The 20008-nt window shown below is 41.1% G+C and overlaps 2 protein-coding genes across 2 annotated transcripts; one reads left to right on the top strand and one right to left on the bottom strand.

Annotated features, from left to right (window-relative positions):
• Positions 1-585: 585 nt before the first annotated feature.
• On the bottom strand, positions 586-9392 carry ubap1 (ubiquitin associated protein 1). Its single transcript, XM_050038032.1, has 7 exons — positions 9223-9392; positions 6801-6849; positions 6537-6661; positions 5186-6004; positions 4887-5045; positions 4214-4315; positions 586-3440 (listed from the first exon to the last, which is right to left on the bottom strand). The coding sequence occupies exons 2-7, from the start codon at positions 6838-6840 to the stop codon at positions 3300-3302; spliced, it is 1386 nt and encodes a 461-aa protein (XP_049893989.1). The 5' UTR covers positions 6841-6849; positions 9223-9392; the 3' UTR covers positions 586-3299.
• Positions 9393-10958: 1566 nt separating this feature from the next.
• ube2r2 (ubiquitin-conjugating enzyme E2R 2) lies at positions 10959-18647 on the top strand. The gene is made up of 6 exons (XM_050038901.1): positions 10959-11565; positions 11923-12112; positions 14057-14143; positions 15158-15255; positions 17166-17300; positions 17414-18647. Exons 2-6 carry the CDS (start codon positions 11936-11938, stop codon positions 17697-17699), a joined length of 783 nt encoding a protein of 260 aa, XP_049894858.1. The 5' UTR covers positions 10959-11565; positions 11923-11935; the 3' UTR covers positions 17700-18647.
• Positions 18648-20008: the final 1361 nt, after the last annotated feature.

Below are 20008 nucleotides of genomic sequence, written 5' to 3'. Positions count from 1 at the left end.
ATTATTTATGTATAATTTTATTGAGCTAAGCTCTGTTGTTTATGACACATTCCCTCTTATGTTTATAATTGTTACTGTGAACATTTAGTTACCTGGCTATTCTCAGGTTAAAGGAAAGACATCATGAGTCTTAATATTAGAAATTCTCCACAGAGCTAGCTTACTGGATTTTTCTGAATGTATTCATTATTTGCATAGGCACAAAGACATGGTTGACATGGAAATCTGAAATCATACAGATACACTTTTACATGCCTTTAATAATCCTCTGCTTATTAACCCTGGTGAGCTCAGCCAGACTGAATATTGTCTCTATTCTGATGCATAATTGTCTTTTTTTTCTGCTGAGTAGGCCACACGGTTAGATGTTTCCAGTTGCCACTGACAATACCTGGATGGACATCCACCTGTATTGTTGCTGTAAACTGAACAGAGAGAGAGCATTTGCTGTAAAAGAGAGAAAACATGGAGCAGGAGAGCTGTCCCTCCACACCAGCTTAGGTCAACACATCTAGTATGTTATGACGACACTTGAGAAAATAACCATGATCACATTAAGCTCAAAAAGTAACAACAGCAACGATCAACAGTCTCACCACTGAAAAGATGTGCACATTTAATCATGTGGATTTTCCAAATCCTTCAAGAGGAAATTGAACATTTTGCAAATCACATTTCAGGAGCTTGGGAAAGGACACTCAACTCAACCACCTCTTATTATACCATAAAGATATTTCAATGTTCATTAGATTCATTAGCGCCCCATGTTCAATTACGCAGTGGCTTAGAGGTGGATCTGATATATAAACCCCTTAAACATGATGCCCTAAATAATGAGAACCTATATTAATCCTTACACAACAAGGAGACTGTAACAGAAATGGGAGGAGGCATTGATGGAGGAGGTCCAGAGGCTGTAGAGGCAAGTGAGCATCCACTTGCTTTATGCATGACTAAGGAAACCACACTTGAGTTATGTAAGGCGACAATAATACCACTTATGTGTCTGTCTGTAAAGTAAATGTTCTTTTTTTTCTATATCACAGTAACTCAAAACGGAAGGCAACTAAGAACAGAAGTGGTGGGAAAACAGATTTGTTGATCTTAATGTCAACCACATATCAGACAAAATGCTGGCTTGAATAAGGATACTAGATCTAACCTCACACCTTGCTCGTGTCATGATTGCCTGCACCAGGTGAAACCAAAAGAATAGGAGGACATATGTATGATGATATATCATGTCACTTACTGGGATGTTTGTTGTTTTCAGGATGCTTGCAAATGTGTTGCAAGCATCCCAGGAGGAGGTTTGGACACGGTACTGAATATTCTGCAGACAATTTGTTGCATTTTTCTCCTATTACACAAGTAAAATTTTGTATGTATTGGAAAAAAATCACTATAGATTCGTCAAACCAGGGGTTGTTCTAAAATAGATTGGTGGTTAGTTAAATTTTCATTTTGCAATTGTGAAACACAGGACAAAGTACTGGACCTGCTCCAAGCAAAGTGCCAGTTCTCCAAATCACATTTTGCTAACTTTAAGCCCTTAATCTGTTACCATGCCTCTCAAAATCCCCATCAGTACCACAGAGCTCAAGATTATGAAAATTTCTGCCATCTTTGCTTTTGCTGCAGCTGAGCAGACATGTTTTTTAAACATATGTAGCATGGAACTGAGACACAAACTGTAAAATAAAGAATCCTGAATCTCTTTTGAACAACTACACCCAATCAACATATAGGAGACTGCATTTGACATGTGGTGACTTAAACTTTTTTTTACTTAAGCTATTTAGGACTGTGGAGATGGCAACACATCTAAAATCAAGATGAACAGTCGTTTCATATTCCACATGAGAAAAAAAAAAAGTAGACAAGTCAAGAAACCAAAGTCATGTTTGAATAGATTTTGTGGCATGAAATCGAATAACAGAGAATAAATGATGGAGATCACTGAAATCAAACCTTTCCTAGTTACATCCAAATTTCTAGCAAGGCTTGAAAACCATTCCTCATCTCCCGACAATTACTTGAGGCTCAAAGTGCCAGTCAACAGTCACACAATATGAAATGTCTCTATTGCACTGTGATGTGGCTGCTAAAGCAACCCTCACTTACATCATTTCTTTTTTTTTTTTTTTTTGTTTAAACCACTCACTCTTTTCCAGTCTGCAAACAGAAGTCCATGACAGTTAAAAGCGTCACTTTTGTGAGTTAACATATCTTACATTATCATATCAAACTCTTTATTTGTAAATGAAATAATCAGTGTACTATTTTAAATAAGTTGATAATTATGAGTGTGTGCGCCTGTGTAGTATGTGACACGTCTGTGCCAGTGGGCTGTGGGAGATTTCTTATCATTTCCTACAGAGGAACTTTCCCCTATTTCTCCCCACTCCTTTAACAGGCCATTCCAGTGCAGGTCGAACAGCGTACTGGGGCAGTAGTATCTCTTATGGTTTGAGTAATGGTGACTAAACATCTATGTAGTTCCTAAAACAGAAATAAAAGAAATGGAATCTTCAAAGTGACATGAAAAAGTGCCCAAATGAACAGAAAAAAACAGACATGAATGAATGAAAGAATAACATACAACAGAACTAGGTGCAGGGCACCAGAGCAGAGAGGGCACTTCTTGAGAGTCAGTTGTCTGTCTGACGACTGGGCCGTTTGTTTTTTTTTGTTTTTTTCCTTTTTGACTTTTAATATTAGTTGGTTCAGTTTAAAGAGAGCCTCCTTGAGGCTCCCGATCCCCGCCACCATTTACTAGGTCTGCACAGAGCAGTGGAAGATGGCAGCATAGTCGTTTGGGAGTTCCAAGAGTTCAAACTGATCTTTCTTTGATGAATTCAGAGCCCGTCACCAGCTTCCCATTCGGTCCTGCAGCTTTGCCTGGATAACATTTCCAAGTGGAAGCAAATCAGAAGGGCATTAAAACACCACAGCCCAAATTTTCTTCCTTTCCATCTCAGTCAGTCTTCCCACTCTGAAACACCCTCGCAGTACAAAATTCTTGAACCTAACCCGGGGTTTCTTAGAAAAAAAAACACCACCATGAAGTATTGTTACACTTTGACCCCCTCCACTCTAGGCACACAGTCTTTAAGAAGTGCTGAGACACAATACGTTTTAGCACAGAGAGAAATACAACTGTCTCCCAGCTGTCCCTTCCACAGCCAAGGCAAGGGCAGGGCATGGTGTGATAGGATAGGCAGAAGGAAAGGGGCTGTGTTGGGTAGTAGCGGGAGGCAAGCCCCTGGGCTGGGCTTTGGTTGGCTGGTTAGTGTGGCTCAGCTGGCTGCGGCCCGAGCCATCAGGTCCTCTAGAGCTTTGTCCTGATCATTGTTGTGGACCAGCAGCACCTCTTTGATGGCGTCCCGCTGAAATCCCATTTCACCAAATCTTGACATTAGTTCAAGAAACTGCAACGCCTGGGAAGGATGAAATAAACCTATTAAAGATTATATTACCTGTAATCAACAGACTTTATCTTAATCATCAAAAGACAGAGTGATGTAGAGGTGTCGCTCATATTTCAAAACCAGTTGATAACGGGTTCCAAATTGTCTGATCCATTGGAATCGTTTGCCTCCAAGCTTATTGATACCTTTTGTCGATGCAAGCGTATTTTCCTGTAAGTTATGCGCTGCAAAACAATGTCAAACTTTTGCACCACAGACAGAAAGAAGCGGTCCAAACATGGCTTAATTTCTCGAAAAAAGATGACAGTGTTGCTTGTTAAAAAAAAAATAAAAAATTATAATTTCAAGTAAGGGTGTAAACAGCAATATGCTGAAACATGTCTCGATACGATGCCATGTATTTGAAACTCTTCACACAAGTGCCAATACTTCCCAACCATGCAGTGCATTCATTATCAAGGCTAAATATCCTGTTATAATAACATTAGCACCATGCTGTGTCACATGCATGCCTTTTTTTCTCTGTTTCTACACTGTGTTTAGACTCAGAGATTATAAAAGAGTTGAATTGGTGCCGAAAACCCTTGCAGGCCTACTTTTTCCCACACAAAAAAAAAACTGATTACGAGTCACTAAGGGAAATAATAAAGAATCAGACCCAGATGCAGAATCAGTAACGGCACGGGTATCAATAAAATCTGATCAATTCCCATTCCTGCTTAGTAACATATAAACACAATGCATGTTCTTAAGGTGGTTTGCTAATGGGAAATTGTACAAACCTTTTCCTCTGAGCATTGGTACATCTCTAAACACTCCTCCACTGCACTTGCATCAAAGCCCCGCTCACACAGACGCCCATGGACAAACAGGTAGTCCAGTACCTGAGACAAACAATAAGTAAGTTTATTATGGGTCTTCTTTGAAAATCACGTTAATGAGCCTTAAATTAAGAATTACATAAAAGACAAATGTAAATATAATATTGTGGATTGAAATGAATGAATGTTAATGGTCTCTGGGGTTCATTCATTGTTCTCTTTATGCTATATGTGCAATGAATCTTCAAGTTTGTGATGCCCAGTGCTAATTAATGTAAAACCAGTTGGTATTAAATATGACATACCAACTCCATAGAACCTATTTTACTTTTGTTTTATCCCACATCTGCTACTATAGCCACCATAGTCATGTGAACATAGTTGGATAAGTCATATTGTTCAGTACTACCTGTACAGATCACAAAAACTGATCTATTGCCATAATGTTTAAGACAACAGGAAAAGTGCTGAAACAACCTTATTATAATTTAAGGCTATGTTTACAGATGTACTGCATTGATGCTTTACTGGACACAATTACAAAAGCACACAAACAATGAACTGTAAGGCATGTCAGACAGTGAATATGCTAGGAATCCAGATTTCTGCGCACTGGGGTGAAAGGGAGTCGCACCTGCTCCACGTTCTGCCCTTGTCTCTGCATGGCCCGTAGGACACCCTCGTAAGAGTAACCCATGCCCACAAGGGTTTCCACACACTGACGCTCACTGGGAGTCATGCTGAGCAGGGCGCCCCCACACGGCAGACCAGAAGTTCCCGACCCTGGGTTGACCTAGAGCGAAAAAAAATGACTGAATGTCAGTAAGGTTCTTGAGCAACCTTATAGTTTTTATCACTGGATAATCTACATCATTACATTCCACACAAACTATGCACACTATTAGTAAGATATGGATGTATTCTCTTGCTAACCGGTTTTGGTGCACCACTCTTGGTGTGGCTGGTTGGCTCAGGAGCAACAATAACTTGGGTCTTGGGGATGGTCGGTGGGCTGCCGTTGGGTAGGTTCTGTCGGGGAGCGGGGACAGCTGTAGGGACTGGGCTGTACCTTACTGGCTCTGGATCACCAGAGTCAGAGAGCTTGGGAAAAGTGAGAGAGCGGATGTTACAGGGTCGATCATCTGCGTCAAACCCCGTTCTCCCAGGCTGCCCAACTCTGTCCATGTCCAGCAAGGCAACCAACCCATTGGGTTTATGAGTAAAGCCAGGTTTAGCTGTGATGCTGGTGTTGGTGCTGGGAGGAGATGGGCTGTTCCCACGTGACCCTATCTGGGAAACCTCTGGTGGGGATACAGAGGGAGGAGGTTGAGGTTGTGGCTGGCTCTGGAGGATGCTCCTAAGCTCCTCCTTATCGTCCAAAGTTTTGAGCTCCAGCTTGTCAAAGGGGTCCTCTTCCCGCTCAAAGTCAGCTAGGTTGAGGCTGTGCGGCTGGGGAGTGCTAGGCTGGGTTTTCCTTGGCCCAAGGCTTGGGGCAGGCAGTGGAGTGAGGATGGCATTATGGCTCAGCCCCGCCAGGACGGGGTTCAGCGCAGGTGGTAGAAGGTCCTGGTCCTCTGCAGCAGACCCAGGTTTCTTTCCTCTACCACCATCAATGTCTTGGGCCTGTGCCAAGCACTCCCTGCTCTCTGCCTCCTGCTTGGCCGCTGCCTCTTCTGCTCTCGCTTCTGCTGCTCTCGCCTCAGCCAGTTCAACTCCCCATCGCACACTACGCCTCTCCAGAGAAAAGTCATACTGTTGAGGCCACAGACAGAGGAAGGATGGGGGTGATGGGCAAAGAGGGCACATAGAGTGACAGAGAAAACAAGAATAATTGTGAGAATATAAGTCATTTAAACTCCAGTTTTACAGATTAGACATCTATACAGCTTGTACAACATAATCTGAATAAACTCAAAATTTGAGGTTTCTGTAATTTGTTAAGAATAGAAGGTACTCCGACTTTTTGAGCAGGTACTGCTCATTGCCTACAAACAACTGAAATAACTCCTAGGAACAAACTGTACTCTATTGACAGCATGTCCTTGACTATACCTCTCCATAAAATTGTGCCTTCTCTCTGACTTCTAGCATGACAACAAGACCAAATGCATAATGTTGATACCGCAGAACAGAGAGCAGGGCCTATAATGATCAGTGCCGTATTATTGCAGGTCAGCAAAGCACGGTTAAGCCCTGCTGTGAGGATACTGCGGAGATGCACATAAGTGCAGCATATGAGAAAATACCAGTGCAAAAATCAACAAATTTCCTGTGCCTGACTAACCTGTGAGTCCACTAGCAAAGAGCCACAGTCTGGGAGACAGAAACCAACAGGCAGCCCCACTTTGGCTGGGCAGCGGAATTTGTCATTGATCTTGAAGGGAACGTCATCAAGGTAGCTGATGGGTCCTGTGTACGACAAAAAAAACAAAGAGGAATACACACTGGAACTACAGGCACCAACAGACCTTGGACACACATGCCACTCACAACTCAAAACATCAGAGGGTCAAACAGAGAAACAAAAGTATTAAAAACAGGTCCTCACCATTGTTGTATGCATCTGATCCAGACTTCCTCGCAGCCATTTAGAGACCCTGAAAACAGTATGGTAGGTGTAAAGTTAGTGAGCTGTAGGAGTGCCATGTTGTTTAAAATGTCAAAGAGAGTTAATATTTACATGGCACATGATGTATCTTCAAAAACACATTGACACAGTAGTTTAGTATGTCTTTCACTGAGCTCAGAAAAAAGTCTAACGGAACAGCTTCAATAAAAACATAAAAGCAATGACACTTTAGCACAAGATAATGCTAATTATTATTATAAAACTTTTCACTACACCATTGGCTTTCTACATTCTGCTGCTGTGCATTTCAAGTCACATAATCCTGTTATATGGTCATGCCATGCTACAATGGCTGACATTATCAACACAGAGACGCTACTGTTTTCACATCCGCTGATCACAGAACTTTGTCTCTGTGTGTGCTGGTTTAGAGCAATGTTCAGCAGAAAAAGTGAGTGATTTGAACCACTAACGCAGCGGAAAGGGCTTATTTGTTAGTTAAAAAGTACTTAAAGCTCCAATATGCTAAATTTTTAAGAAACACTGAATCAAATGGTTTACTGATATATAATCATTTTGCCAGTGCTGCCTACACTGCTGAAAATCAACACCCAGCTCCACAGCTTTTTGCTTTTGTGTGCTAGCTCATTTGATTAAATCCCAATCTCACCAATCCCTTCCTATATGAGACTACAGCCAGTCATTTCCGGAAAATCTAACTCACACAAGCCAACTGTAGCCTGCATTATCAATCTAGCACCCAAAAACATATTGCAGCAAAGAAAACGAATAGCCAGGAAAAGAAATTTAAACATCTAGCAAGCCGAAGAGAGACAGATCATTTTCACATGATGACTGGATTGCTCTGAGTCCTAGGTGGGCAACAAGTTATGTACACAATTAACCATAAGCAACTGATAATCAAATATTATAAACCTAGTTGCTCTGTGAGTTCATTTTGTGATCTGTCTGCCCCCCAGTTTTCAGAAACTACTTTACACATTCTTTATCTATGCTTTGAGTCACTGAAACATTAATAACTTATGTTTAAAGAAGAACAGTTCCACTAATTACCAGTAAAACGTGCTATGTATTAGTAAAGGGTTCACCAGAGAGAGACCAATGATGGGTGTCTAAGGAGCCTCAAATATGTCTATGGGATTCATTATTGCCTGGTTGAAGTGGATCCCCAGCATGAACAGGTTTACAATCACAGTATTAGACATCCCTGCTAGGAATATTGCTTCATTAAGTGCCTTCTGCTGAAAATATAAAATGATCAGCAATACACAGTAGCCTGTAATACACTGCAATCTGCTGAATATCACCAGCACTGGTCAGAGAAGGCCCCGGGATCACTAAAATAGTAACCAGCAGCACTAATCTAGAATTATAAACACACGTACTGTGTAAAATTGCAACCTACAGGCAGGTTAATTTTACTACACTTACCTGGGAGTTGTACACAATCCATTAGCCCCATTTTCAGTTTTAGTCATCATACATGACACTACACTATTATAGCTCTGTGGCTAATCGTGATTGGCCATGGAAATGTTCCACACATAATCAAGAGGTATCTCGTGAACAGGAGGTACATCTCGATCAGATCTGTTTTAATTGTACAACTACTGTATAGTTGTTATTTATTGTAATTAAGCATAATGTTATATAACACCCCTCCACCACAAGTTGCTGTTCCACGAAGCTAACAACTTAAATTGTACTCACGGTTTGAGTACAGCTGAGTCAAGTTAGAGGAAATATTTCATTTGACGGTTACAACCACAACAACGCTGGACAACTCACCAGGGTAGTTGATCAGCTGACTATTTTGAAAGGAGCTGAACTGCTTCTGGGTTGAATCGATAACGAAAGAGTCGCAGTAACTATCACATTTCAGGCAAGTTAATGCTAAATAGCAAATGTCAAGGCTCCCAGCTGTCACGTATTGCTCCCAATATTACCGGCAGACACATTAAAGTCATGGATGTCTCACCCATGACTGAAGTGCAATATCGTATATTCATCAGCCCGTGTTAGTTAGCTAAGTTATGACATAGTTAATTAGCTACAAGCTAAGCTATTATTATCTTTGGATACTCCTAGCTCAACGGGCTAACAGCTAACATTCAGTGACAGTTTAGCCAAGAAGTCGACGTCGGGTTTGACATTAGTTGGTATTGGCGGAATATTAAGGTTGTATTAATGTATTCACTGACAGCCACCACTAGCTGCTGGATAATGTTTTTGGGGAAAAGCCACCGTTCATGCTAATACGCTTAGCTTCGCCAGTGGCCTGGCTGTAATGTTATGTGGCTGGATAAGACAGATCGCTGCCTCTGCTGCCACCGCCCCTGAAACAAAACTGAGCTCACACACAAACACACACTCCTCTCACCTGTGTCTGCTCCGTCTCGCTCTTTCAAAATCCAAACGACGTCGTGTCGAGGCGGCACTCAAATTTAAACTGTTCTCCGAATGAGTTTTATTTATACTGAAATCTCTTTCCTGCTTCAGCGTGGGACGCCATCTTGATTTGTCAAGCTCCCTTCCACTGGTTCCTGTCTGACGTCACTCACCTACATGACGTCAAAAAAAAACCCAACACAACACTACATCCAGCTGTGCGAGTCAGTGGCGCTAGCATACTGGTAGGTGCCGTTTTTAAAGACGAGATATCGGAGATAATGCTTCTCAGTAATCAAATCAAGAGTTGGTTTTAAATAATGACGTTACTGGCATTGTAGGAGTACAACAAAATGTATTTGTAACTCCCAAAATGTGAGTTATGAAAGGAAAACAGGAAGCATACACAAAATACTTTATAACAGTATGCTTCTTTGGAAATATATAGAATACAAATGTTTGTGAAAGCGTTTTCATGTCAAATGAATCCAAATAACATGGTGATGAAAATTTGTATTTGCTTTCTTCACTCAAATATCTGGGACTGACAACGTTTATTAGGCTATTTGTATTGCAAGTTATATTTATTGTAGTATTTGTTAGAAAAATGGAAAGGGACTGACCCATAATGATAATGATGATGATCAAGTGAAATCCAGTCAGCCCTCAAGATGTGATCATAGACTGAGTGACAGAGCAGCATCTTTTACCCACAAAGTTATCTAATTTATCTCCTTCACATGCTGAGAATTAGTGTAGACATACTGACTAGCCCTTATAATCTCACCAGTATTAAAATAAAAAGTGGTCAAATAAATTTAAAATATAATTCATCACTTAGGCCTTTGTAGTTAAGTTTTTATCAGAATTAAACTGTCAAACTATCAAAATACTGAATCTTTTTTTGACATGATAGCAAGAACGGACCCATAATGATTGAATCAAGGATTATAAAGAAAAAGCCTAATCTATTGAGATAAGCCACCCATTGTTGTCAGAACTGTGCTGATCAACTTTTCCATCAACTCACAGCAACAATGAACACAAATACCACTGTAACACAGGCCTACATTGTTTACAATTTAATGAATTAAAAATAGGGAAGTATAGGACTTCCTAATAGTTGATGTAAAATTAGGATGATAGGCCTACATATATGCCATCTCTGAAGAAATCATAGATCCAATCTTTAAGTCAAGCAGCTCATGTTTATTGTTTGTTTTAAAGGAAAAGGAAGTCCAATTTAAGTGAGAAGACACATAAAATGAAAAGTAGTATTGGGCTGTTATGTCATTTTGCTGATCAGTAAAGAAAGTGAGTACACATTATTATTATTATTATTATTATTATTAGGGCCCAAGCACCGACTTCAGTGCGAGGACCCTGTTTATTATTATTATAATTAGTGAAACTGAAGGAATTATTATTATTATTATTATAATAGAATGGAATAGAATAGAAAGAACTTTATTTGTCCCCAAGGGGAAATTCAGCTGTTCAGCAGCTCATAAAAGATTTACAAAATAAAATAAAATACGTTAAAATAAGTGCACAAATTGTTGTTGTTATTATTATTATCATTACTATTATTATTATTAGTAGTAGTAGTAGTAGTAGTATAGGAGCATATTATAATATATCGTTTTTTTTTACTATTATATATTTTCTAAATTAGATTTTTTAGTTTAGCATCGAGTGCGCGCACGTCACGTCACCCTTACGTGCTTTACGTTTTGCAGACACGCGCAATGATAGCCGGAAGCACCGATGGGAGGAAAATAAAAATCGATGAAATCCACTGTAATTCGCGAGTGTAAACCACTCACTTACTGTCCTTTTCGCGACCGTGGGCTCGAATTTCTCAGCCTTTTCCACTGCCACTGTGCCGGAGGGGACGGCCGAGAGCAGGGAAGCTGCCCCATTTGAACGAAGTTGCTCGGTAGGGGTTTAGCTGACGTGTGGAGAAGTTGAGACTGCCAGAGAGCAGATAAACAAACATAAACAAGCAGGGATCAGCTGAGCGCCTGGCCGAACCGAACCAGCAGCACGGAGAGATGTCAGGGAGGGCGAGTTTCCTCTTGCCAGTCCAAGAATGATCCACAGGAGACCGTGACTTACACTGATACTAGCTCCATGTCAACTGTCAACACTGGCACACAAAGAATTTCGGAAACACAACACGAGGACCAGCCATAGGCTTTAGCAGAGAATCCACTGCTCCTGTCACTGTCTCTTTGTCAAGACATAGCCAGGCTAGCATGGACAGCCAATGAGTTTACCTGCCAGTTGACAGCTGTAACGACACGAACACACAGTACAGTGCAAGGAGACAGAGGTAAACACTTTTTATTAACTTTGCCTTTTCTTCCCCACATAGGGCCTGCGAAGTAAAGCACTGACCCGAGCTAGCTTGGCAGGCCACATATCCTGTTTGTGTTTGAATTCTTTATGTGACGGTCAGTTTACCAGCAGGGCTGCTATCTGTTCACTGTTTCTATTGTCCTAGCGTGTTCTAGAAAGGCTAATGTCAATACAAACAAAGCTAACAGGCTGTTTGCTGCAACTGTGACCATGAAATGTTAAACATGTGAAATCTAAGTAGGATCCTGACACTATCATTAAGCCTGTCATTTTTATTTCCACTAAACAATATCCCCCTTACCTTTCACTCATCTGTGGCCACTGGTGACAGAAGTGGGATCAACATGGCCCACCAGGCGACCCCTAGTTCCCAGAAGGCCCTGATGATGGAGCTGAAGTCTCTGCAGGAGCAGCCGGTGGAGGGTTTCCGCATCACTCTGGTGGAGGAGTCTGACCTCTACAACTGGGAAGTGGCCATCTTCGGGCCCCCAAACACCCTGTATGAGGGAGGCTACTTTAAGGTGGGACAAAAGTTTCTAATACCAAAAGGGCAGCAGACTATGAACACAGACGGGTCATAATATGGCACTGTGTTTGGATGATGAGACACATTCTTGATGCTGATATATAATCATTGGCAGTGTTTATATCAATGTATATAGTGCAGCTGTGCTCCTTGGCAACTTTCCTTTTTTTACATAGGATATATAGAAGATAGCTGACAGTGACTCTGTTTGAACCAAAGTGTCACACCAAGTAAAGTCTCATTAAAGAGGCTGAGGCACTTTTAAAAACTGTAATTCAGCACTGACCTGTCTCAGATCCATCTGCCCACCTCTGCTGGTCTTTTTCAGATTTAAAGCACTCTCAGACAGCCAATTATACTTCTTTAATTTTTAGTCTGTCTCCCCTCTCCCTCCATTCTCCTTGTCCAGCCCTCTCCCCCTTCGCTGTATGATGGTTGTGCTTCAGACAGCTATTTTTAGCCGTGAGACCGATATAAATGGCACCTCAGCACAGAGAAAGAGTAAGAGAGAAGGGCACGATGAGACTCATCTCCCTATCTTTCATGTCACTTATTTGGTGAAACTCCTGAGGAAAGTGCGGTACGGCAGGAGCCCGCGTTCAAGTTGAGGCAATGCAGATGACGCTGTAATCTCCCAGGAATGCTAAAATAATACAGAGCAGGTGTTGGTGTTGCCTTTACATTGACATCCTCGTGTTGTCTACTGTCTAGTCTGGTCAAATCAATTTTATTTATGCATCCTTGAATCACGTGTTTTTTACAGTCTATACAACATATCATATTACACCCCCTTTCCTTAGCTCCTGCAGTCAGATGAGGAAAAACACACACAAAACAGGAAGAAAATAATATAATAAAATCAAATGTACCTGCAAGTCTTTAAAAGAGACATGCAACTTTTAAAAGAGAGCCTGCAGACACTTTCACCCAAGCACCTTTTTGCTTTGAGGCAAATATACTCACCCCTGAGCCCCTGTGACACCCACACTATTACATTAACAGATGTACTTCTAACACTGGCTGGTTGAGTCTAGTATGCTACAGGAAGACATGCCTTGACTTTGGTGCAGGTGTAATTTTGTGTCCGCTGCATCGAAACTTGTGTCAGTGTGTCCTGGCATCTGTGTTTTTTAATATCCCAAGGCTGCACTGGTGTGGCAGTGACTAGTTGTCGCGTAATGATAGTCCTATCTGAGTGGAAAGCAGTTCAGTGAGAACTGGGGTGGTGTTACACACACCCAGGCCTGCACGCCTTTCACCTAGATAATTGCGCAATACTTTGGAAAGAAAACACAGAACCAGAAGCACCAACTGTTGTGTCACCTAATGCCTCACTCTGTTTACATTTGTTTTAAATTACTAACATAAACTGTTTCATAGTGTGATGGTAGACATGGCTGAATGTATGATATATCTCACTTTTGTGACTAATTTCACATGAGAGGGCACAGGAAGCTACATTGTGGTTGAACACTTGTCCTTATGCAACTTGTGAAGCTTGACGAGACAGTCAAGAGAGAACTTACTTGTAATGCAATGTTACAAACAGACTCCAATTTTGAAATCACTTCAGTCTGGACCGATCTTTTTTATCCTGTTAAAGCAGCTGCTCTTAACCTCTCTGGTTCCTGAATCATAAAATTGTTTTCCTGTTGTTTTATTTCACTCTTGTTTAAAGAAGCATAAAGGAAGAATTTAATTTATCTTGCTAGAGAAAGATCGTCTTACAAAGATTGTTCATTTGGATATATAACGCATATTTTCTCACATTGCACATATCAACATCAGCCTCCAAAACATCAGTTCACATCTGCCTGGGGTCTCCTCACCCTCGCACTGATACCCACATTCTCAAAGGAATTAAACTTAGCATAACTGAAGTCAAGCTTGGCTGCCTGTAAAACACATTATGACTGTTAACCTCCGTTTGTTCTCACAGGCTCACATCAAGTTCCCAGTGGACTATCCGTACTCTCCACCGACCTTCCGCTTCCTCACCAAGATGTGGCACCCCAACATCTACGAGGTAAAACATCAATATTTGTCACTTGAAATGTTTTTGTTGTAGCCATTATCATGCCAATTTGACAATTACAATATTAATGATAATAATAAGAAGAAGAAGAAACTTTATTTATGCAGCACTTTTAAAGACAAAGTTACAAAGTGCTTTACATATTTAAAACCAAAACAAAAACCTTTTAGGACTGCAGTGACATAAAATCAGAGGATCGCAACAATACAGATTTAAATTAAAATAGAAATTAAAAAATACAAAGCAAAAACATTAAAAAATATAAGACAGGTTGGAAATAAAATGCCGTGTTTGCATTAATAAAAAGCTTTTTTTTAAAAAGATAAGCCTGAGAGTCCTCGGCTCCTCAGCTCAGAGAGGAGCAGCAGCTCCGCAATCTAACTGGGAGCCGCTGAACCGTGAAGTGCTTTAAAAGTAATCAGTAAAATCTTAAAGTCAATTCTCAAACTCACAGGTAACCGGTGAAGAGAGGCCAAAACAGAGCTGATACCATCTTGTCTTCTAGTGTTTGTTAAAAGCCAGCTGAAGGCATGAGATGGTCTTTTGGCTTAACCCTGAGCGTGGCGCCTTGCAATAATCTGACCGAGATGAAATAACAGCACGAATGACCTTCTGGAGATCAGGTCGACAGAGAGAAGACCTGATTTCTGAGATGCTCTATGAGCTGATAAGAACATGATTAAATTGCTTTTGTAATTTGTTTTTCAAATTAAAGGTCACTGTCAAATATTACACTGAGGTTTCTGGCTGCAGGTTTAACATTTGTAGACTGGGAGACAAGTTGTTTTTGTAGAGTAGGTATTGACTTTGGAGGACTGAAGAGAATTATCTCTGTTTTGGGACATCCAGCACTTTATTTCTGACAGACAAGATAAGAGCTGATGATTGTTCAGTAGTTCAGTGGTTTTAACAGCATTCATATAGTCACACTAAAATGGAGCCATTTAGAGACACCTTAATGTCTTCATGACAGACGTTATACAGAACATTTTGTTCTCTTTCCAGAACGGAGATGTGTGCATCTCCATCCTGCACCCTCCTGTCGATGACCCTCAGAGTGGGGAGCTGCCCTCTGAAAGGTGGAACCCCACCCAGAACGTCAGGTAATGTCAGCCGCACAGCCTCTGCTTCTCTATGCACTTTGATCCATGCTACAGCACAGACATGACGTCTTTATATAACCGTTCTCTTATTTTGGATACAATGTAGATCAGGGCTATTCAGTTACATATTCAACTTGGCCGGATTTTAAATCAGAAAATGTTGATGGGCCACATTTTCAGCGTGTGTATATATAAATATATGTATTTTTTTATATAAAGAGCTACCAATGCACAGAAGCATAATAAGTGGCATAAACAGCAACTAATAACACACTGTCTCTCTTCTCCACACACAGACACACACACACCTCACCTCCTGACGTTTTCCTTATAGGTCAGTTACACAGGATATAGTTTTAGACAGTCCATGGCAGCAACAACAAAGTCACTATATAAACTCAATAACATCTCACTGGAAACAAATCTAACATGTCAAATCTAACAAATCAATATTCCTCCAGAGACTGTGGACAGAGCGGATTGAAATATGTCTTTCTACATGCTGATCACATGTATTGATAAACTATTGGCTTTTTACTGGCAGAGGTTTTATCGCACTCACTCACAGTAACAAGCGTAGTATATTCCCTTCATCTGCACCGCGGCCTCTCTGCTGTTGTCTGACTTCACTCTGTTGTGTGTGTCTGAGTGTGTGTGTTCTGTGAGGAGGAGGTCAGCCCTGACATGTAGAGAGCAGGAGAGAGGCTGCTTCATGATTATACATGAAACCAAAACTTTAAAAAGTAACGGCAAGAGCAGATAACGTCTGAGCTTACTATTATTACAGTCTTGATTAAATTTGCCTCGGGCCGTTTAATACTGGGTCTCGGTACCAATCCCTGCCCGGCCACTCAGTGGTTGCTTCTGGGCTGCATGTGGCCCGCGGGCCGCTAACTGAATAGGCCTGCTTTACAACATTTTGGTGGCATCTCAGTACACTGAACTGACAACTCCGTTATATAATACATATACACAATGCTCAACTTCACCACACCACAGACTGTGTGAGTTGTAGCTGCTTCGGTAGTCTTTTTTTTTTTTGTAGACCTGTGTATAAAAAGGATTGAATGCAGGTATCATTAGACTGGAAAAGTTTCAGTACTCCTTGGTGGGTTATTTTGGCCGATACCTTAAAAGTATCAAGTACCAGTACCCTAGTTTCTGGCTCAATTCCAGCCAGATACCTGTGTTGCATACAGGGTTCCTGCAGATCCTTAAAAAGTCTTAAAAGGCATTGAATTAATTCATCTTTAAATAAGGCCTTAATTGGTATTACAATGTACAAAAAAGTTATGTTTTATGTTGCAGTGAACATTTGGGCAAAATTGTCCCCAACCCTAACTACGTAGTTGGTGTCCATTAATTTATTTTCCTTCCTCAATTTGTCTTCTATCTAATGAAAGCGAAAATGCCCCCCACATAAAAAGAAAAGACAGTAAGATGGAGGTGGAGGACTTGCCATGCTCATCACACAAAGAACAAATAAAAGAAAATGAAAAACGGGAAACATCATGTGACATTACATACAGCAGAAATCAAGAACTGTGTAAATTAACATTTCACTTTTAGCATTCCTTTGTTCTGTGTAACATCTCAAGAGCAGGACACTGCTGCAGGGTAACTCAGAATTTCTTTTAAATTTAACATGTCAGCAAGACTGGTTTTGTCCAGGAGTGGAGGTAAAGTGCTGAGTCTGTATTTGAAAACCTAAGCAGATGGGTGCAGCATGTAATTGAGCCGCAAGGGGGAAAAGAGGTGAGGTAACGCCTCTGTCTGGGTTCGGATGAAGCCAACAACAGTTTCAAAAAGCCTGTGAAGAGTTTTTCTTTCATACAGTGACAGGACCTGATATATCTAAGTGTCCTCATTTTCTGTCTGTGTGTTTTTGTGTGCTGCTCTCTCACCATCAGGACAATCCTGCTCAGTGTGATCTCTCTGCTCAATGAGCCCAACACCTTCTCCCCGGCTAACGTGGATGCGTCTGTCATGTTTCGCAAGTGGAGGGACAGCAAAGGCAAGGACAAGGAGTATGCAGAGATTATCAGGTAGTACACAGCATTTAATATTTCATTCTGATGTGCTTACAGAGAATCATGCAGTCAGTCCATTTAGAAATAACATTTACCACTGACTGATTTTACTCCTGTACGGCCCACAGGAAGCAGGTGATGTCAACAGCGGCGGAGGCTGAGCGTGATGGCGTCAAGGTGCCGACCACGTTGGCGGAGTACTGCGTCCAGACCAGGGTTCCCTCCCAGGACAGCAGTTCAGACCTTCTCTATGACGACCTCTATGATGACGACATGGAGGAGGAGGATGAGGAGGAAGACGAGAGTGAGATGGAGTCCGTAGGAGAAGCCGGGGGATTCAGCACCGCGGAGGACGGCGGGACGTCCACCAGACGTTACGACAACCAGGACGACTCTGGCAATGAGGACTCATGATGATCTGGATGATGACTCCTCCCTGCCAACCCCCCTGGCCCCCCAATACCCTCCTTATTTTACGTGTTCCGTTACGATTTTCAGTGTGTGTGTGTGTGTGTGTGCGTGTGTGTGTGTGTGTGTGTGTTTGCAAATACAGTGGGGTCAAAAGTCAACTGCCAAAAACGTTTCATCATTTATTAAACTGATACAAATAATTGGTCAAATAATAGTTCAATGTTATTAACATACTTTTTCCCGAGAAAGGTTTGTTGGTTGTTTTCACTGAAAGTCAGATTTGGTGTTTCCACCGTTTGCCTTAATTACAGCTTGCACTCTGTCTGGCATCAGATGTTTTGCAGAGAACTGAAATTATTCCAGCACTTTTTGAGAGCACCGCCAAGTGTGTTTGTTGTTATGTTTTTTCTTGGCTTTTTTTTTTTTTTGTTTGTTTGTAAATGTTGCAGTCGAGGATGCAGAAATGATGGCATGCCTCTGCAGAATAGCGTGGATTTACTCTTTGGTCAGTGTGTGATTGACCATGTGCAAGTAACTGACTCCAGATGAGGCAAAACATCCCCACACCTGCACATTTGCATCATCTTGTTTAACTCTAGTTACTGTTTTTAACTGTAGTTCATATGCCCTGTTGTATTACTCTTTCATGCAACCAACTCACACACATCTCTGTAAGTTGTTTGGTTGCAACCATGTTTCAAACTAAAGTTTCTGCAAGTCTTAAACAGTGAAATGATAGTATGCTTAAATCTAAGCTAAACCATTAGACTTCTTCTGCTGTGAAAGAAGTGGCTTAGTGACTGTGATAGTTTGTTAGTCCTGTAAAGGGACAGTTCACCCCCAAATCAAATATACTTATTTTTCCTCTTAACTTTAGTGTTGTTTATCAGTCTAGATTGTTTTGGTGTGAGTTACAAAGTGCTGGAGATAGCAGCCGTAGAGATGTCTGCCTTCTCTTGAATATAATGGAACCAGATGATACTTGGCTTGCGGTGCTCAAAGTGCCAAAAAATACATTTGAAAAACTCAACAGCAATGTCTCTTTCCAGAAATTATGACCCAATTACGCATGACAATCCACAGACTTTGTTGTGGGTAGTTTCATTTAGGAACTATTGTTTTTCTGCCAAACTACACCTGACAACTGTATCATTGTGTAGAAGGAAGCATGCATCTACTCATGGACATGGCTCGTGCGCAAGATGTAAACGTTATGTTAGCGAGCTCAGGTGAACTAGCAGTAGATAGGTGCTTCCTTCTCTGCGGTGATACGGTTGGCAGGTGTAGTTCGGTTGAAAGCAAATAGTTCCTACATGAAACTGCTCATAACAAGGTCTGTGGAGTATTTTGAGTAACTGGGTCATAATTTCTGGAAAGAGACATTGCTGTCGAGTTTTTCAAATGTTTTATTGGAGCTTTGAGCACCACAAGCCGAGTGCCATCTAGCGCTTTTATATTCGGAAGAGGGCAGACATTTCTATGGCCGATATCTCCAACACTTAGCAAATCACACCAGAACAATCTAGACTGATAAATAGCACGACAGGTAAGAGGAAAATGTGTGTTTTTGATTTGGGGGTAAACTGTCCTTGTCAGCTGGAGCAGCTTTGTTTGTAGTGTTGGCTTTGCATCTTGGATGTAGATGCAGAAAGATGTTGGCTTTAAACCACAGTGCCATCTCTAGTTCTGTCTTGTCCTTGTTTGGATGGGAATGACTCGTTTTTGTGAAACTCTTTCCAGCCTTTCAATCAGTCCTTTTATCATTGTCATGCATTAACAGTAAGTTACTTAGTGCTTGAAAGACTGTGATATTTAAAATTGTGTTGGAGGATACATGTGTTAACGTTTGCAAACATGGTAAGACGAGCTTTTTAGAATCTTCCTATCTCATATACCAGTCTGTCACTTACTTAAAAGCATTTCCCAAAGATAGAAATAACATGGAACCGTTCTTAATAACCTCCTGCAAAGTAAAAGAATTCTTAGTTTTTGATAAATGATGAAAACAAATTGCCGCTGTGGTGGTCTCTTGAACCCCACTGTAGCTGGCCAGCTCTTGGTCTGGCTAGTACCATGTCAGATTGTCTGGTTTTGTGTTAAAAAAAGTGTCTCTATCCATCGTGTCTTTTCTTTTTGTCTGTTTTTAATGTTATTCTTTTGTTTAGTTGGCTGCCATTCTGTCCTCCCTGACTTTTCCCTTGTATTTTTTGAGAGGGCTCAGACAGTCCGGCTGATGGACACATTAACCTGGCTCATTAACCAGTCAATGAGCTGGCCAGCTCGCCCTGTCGCTGTCCCTCTGTGTGTCCCGT

This window comes from Epinephelus moara, chromosome 24 (assembly GCF_006386435.1).
Source record: "Epinephelus moara isolate mb chromosome 24, YSFRI_EMoa_1.0, whole genome shotgun sequence".
NCBI classification, from domain to species: domain Eukaryota; kingdom Metazoa; phylum Chordata; class Actinopteri; order Perciformes; family Serranidae; genus Epinephelus; species Epinephelus moara.
Note: the sequence above shows the minus strand (reverse complement) of the source record. Positions and strands in the feature narration are given on the sequence as shown.

What these genes read in the sequence shown, in the direction of transcription:
- ubap1 (XM_050038032.1), bottom strand. Translation starts at nt 6,840, where the DNA reads ATGGCTGCGAGGAAGTCTGGATCAGATGCATACAACAATG. An exon ending in AGAGTGGTGCACCAAAACCG is followed by an intron (nt 5,046 to 5,185) that starts GTTAGCAAGAGA and finishes TTTTCGCTCTAG; the next exon opens with GTCAACCCAGGGTCGGGAAC. An exon ending in AAGGGCAGAACGTGGAGCAG is followed by an intron (nt 4,316 to 4,886) that starts GTGCGACTCCCT and finishes TGTTTGTCTCAG; the next exon opens with GTACTGGACTACCTGTTTGT.
- ube2r2 (XM_050038901.1), top strand. Translation starts at nt 11,936, where the DNA reads ATGGCCCACCAGGCGACCCCTAGTTCCCAGAAGGCCCTGATGATGGAG. An exon ending in ATGAGGGAGGCTACTTTAAG is followed by an intron (nt 12,113 to 14,056) that starts GTGGGACAAAAG and finishes TTGTTCTCACAG; the next exon opens with GCTCACATCAAGTTCCCAGT. An exon ending in GGCACCCCAACATCTACGAG is followed by an intron (nt 14,144 to 15,157) that starts GTAAAACATCAA and finishes TTCTCTTTCCAG; the next exon opens with AACGGAGATGTGTGCATCTC.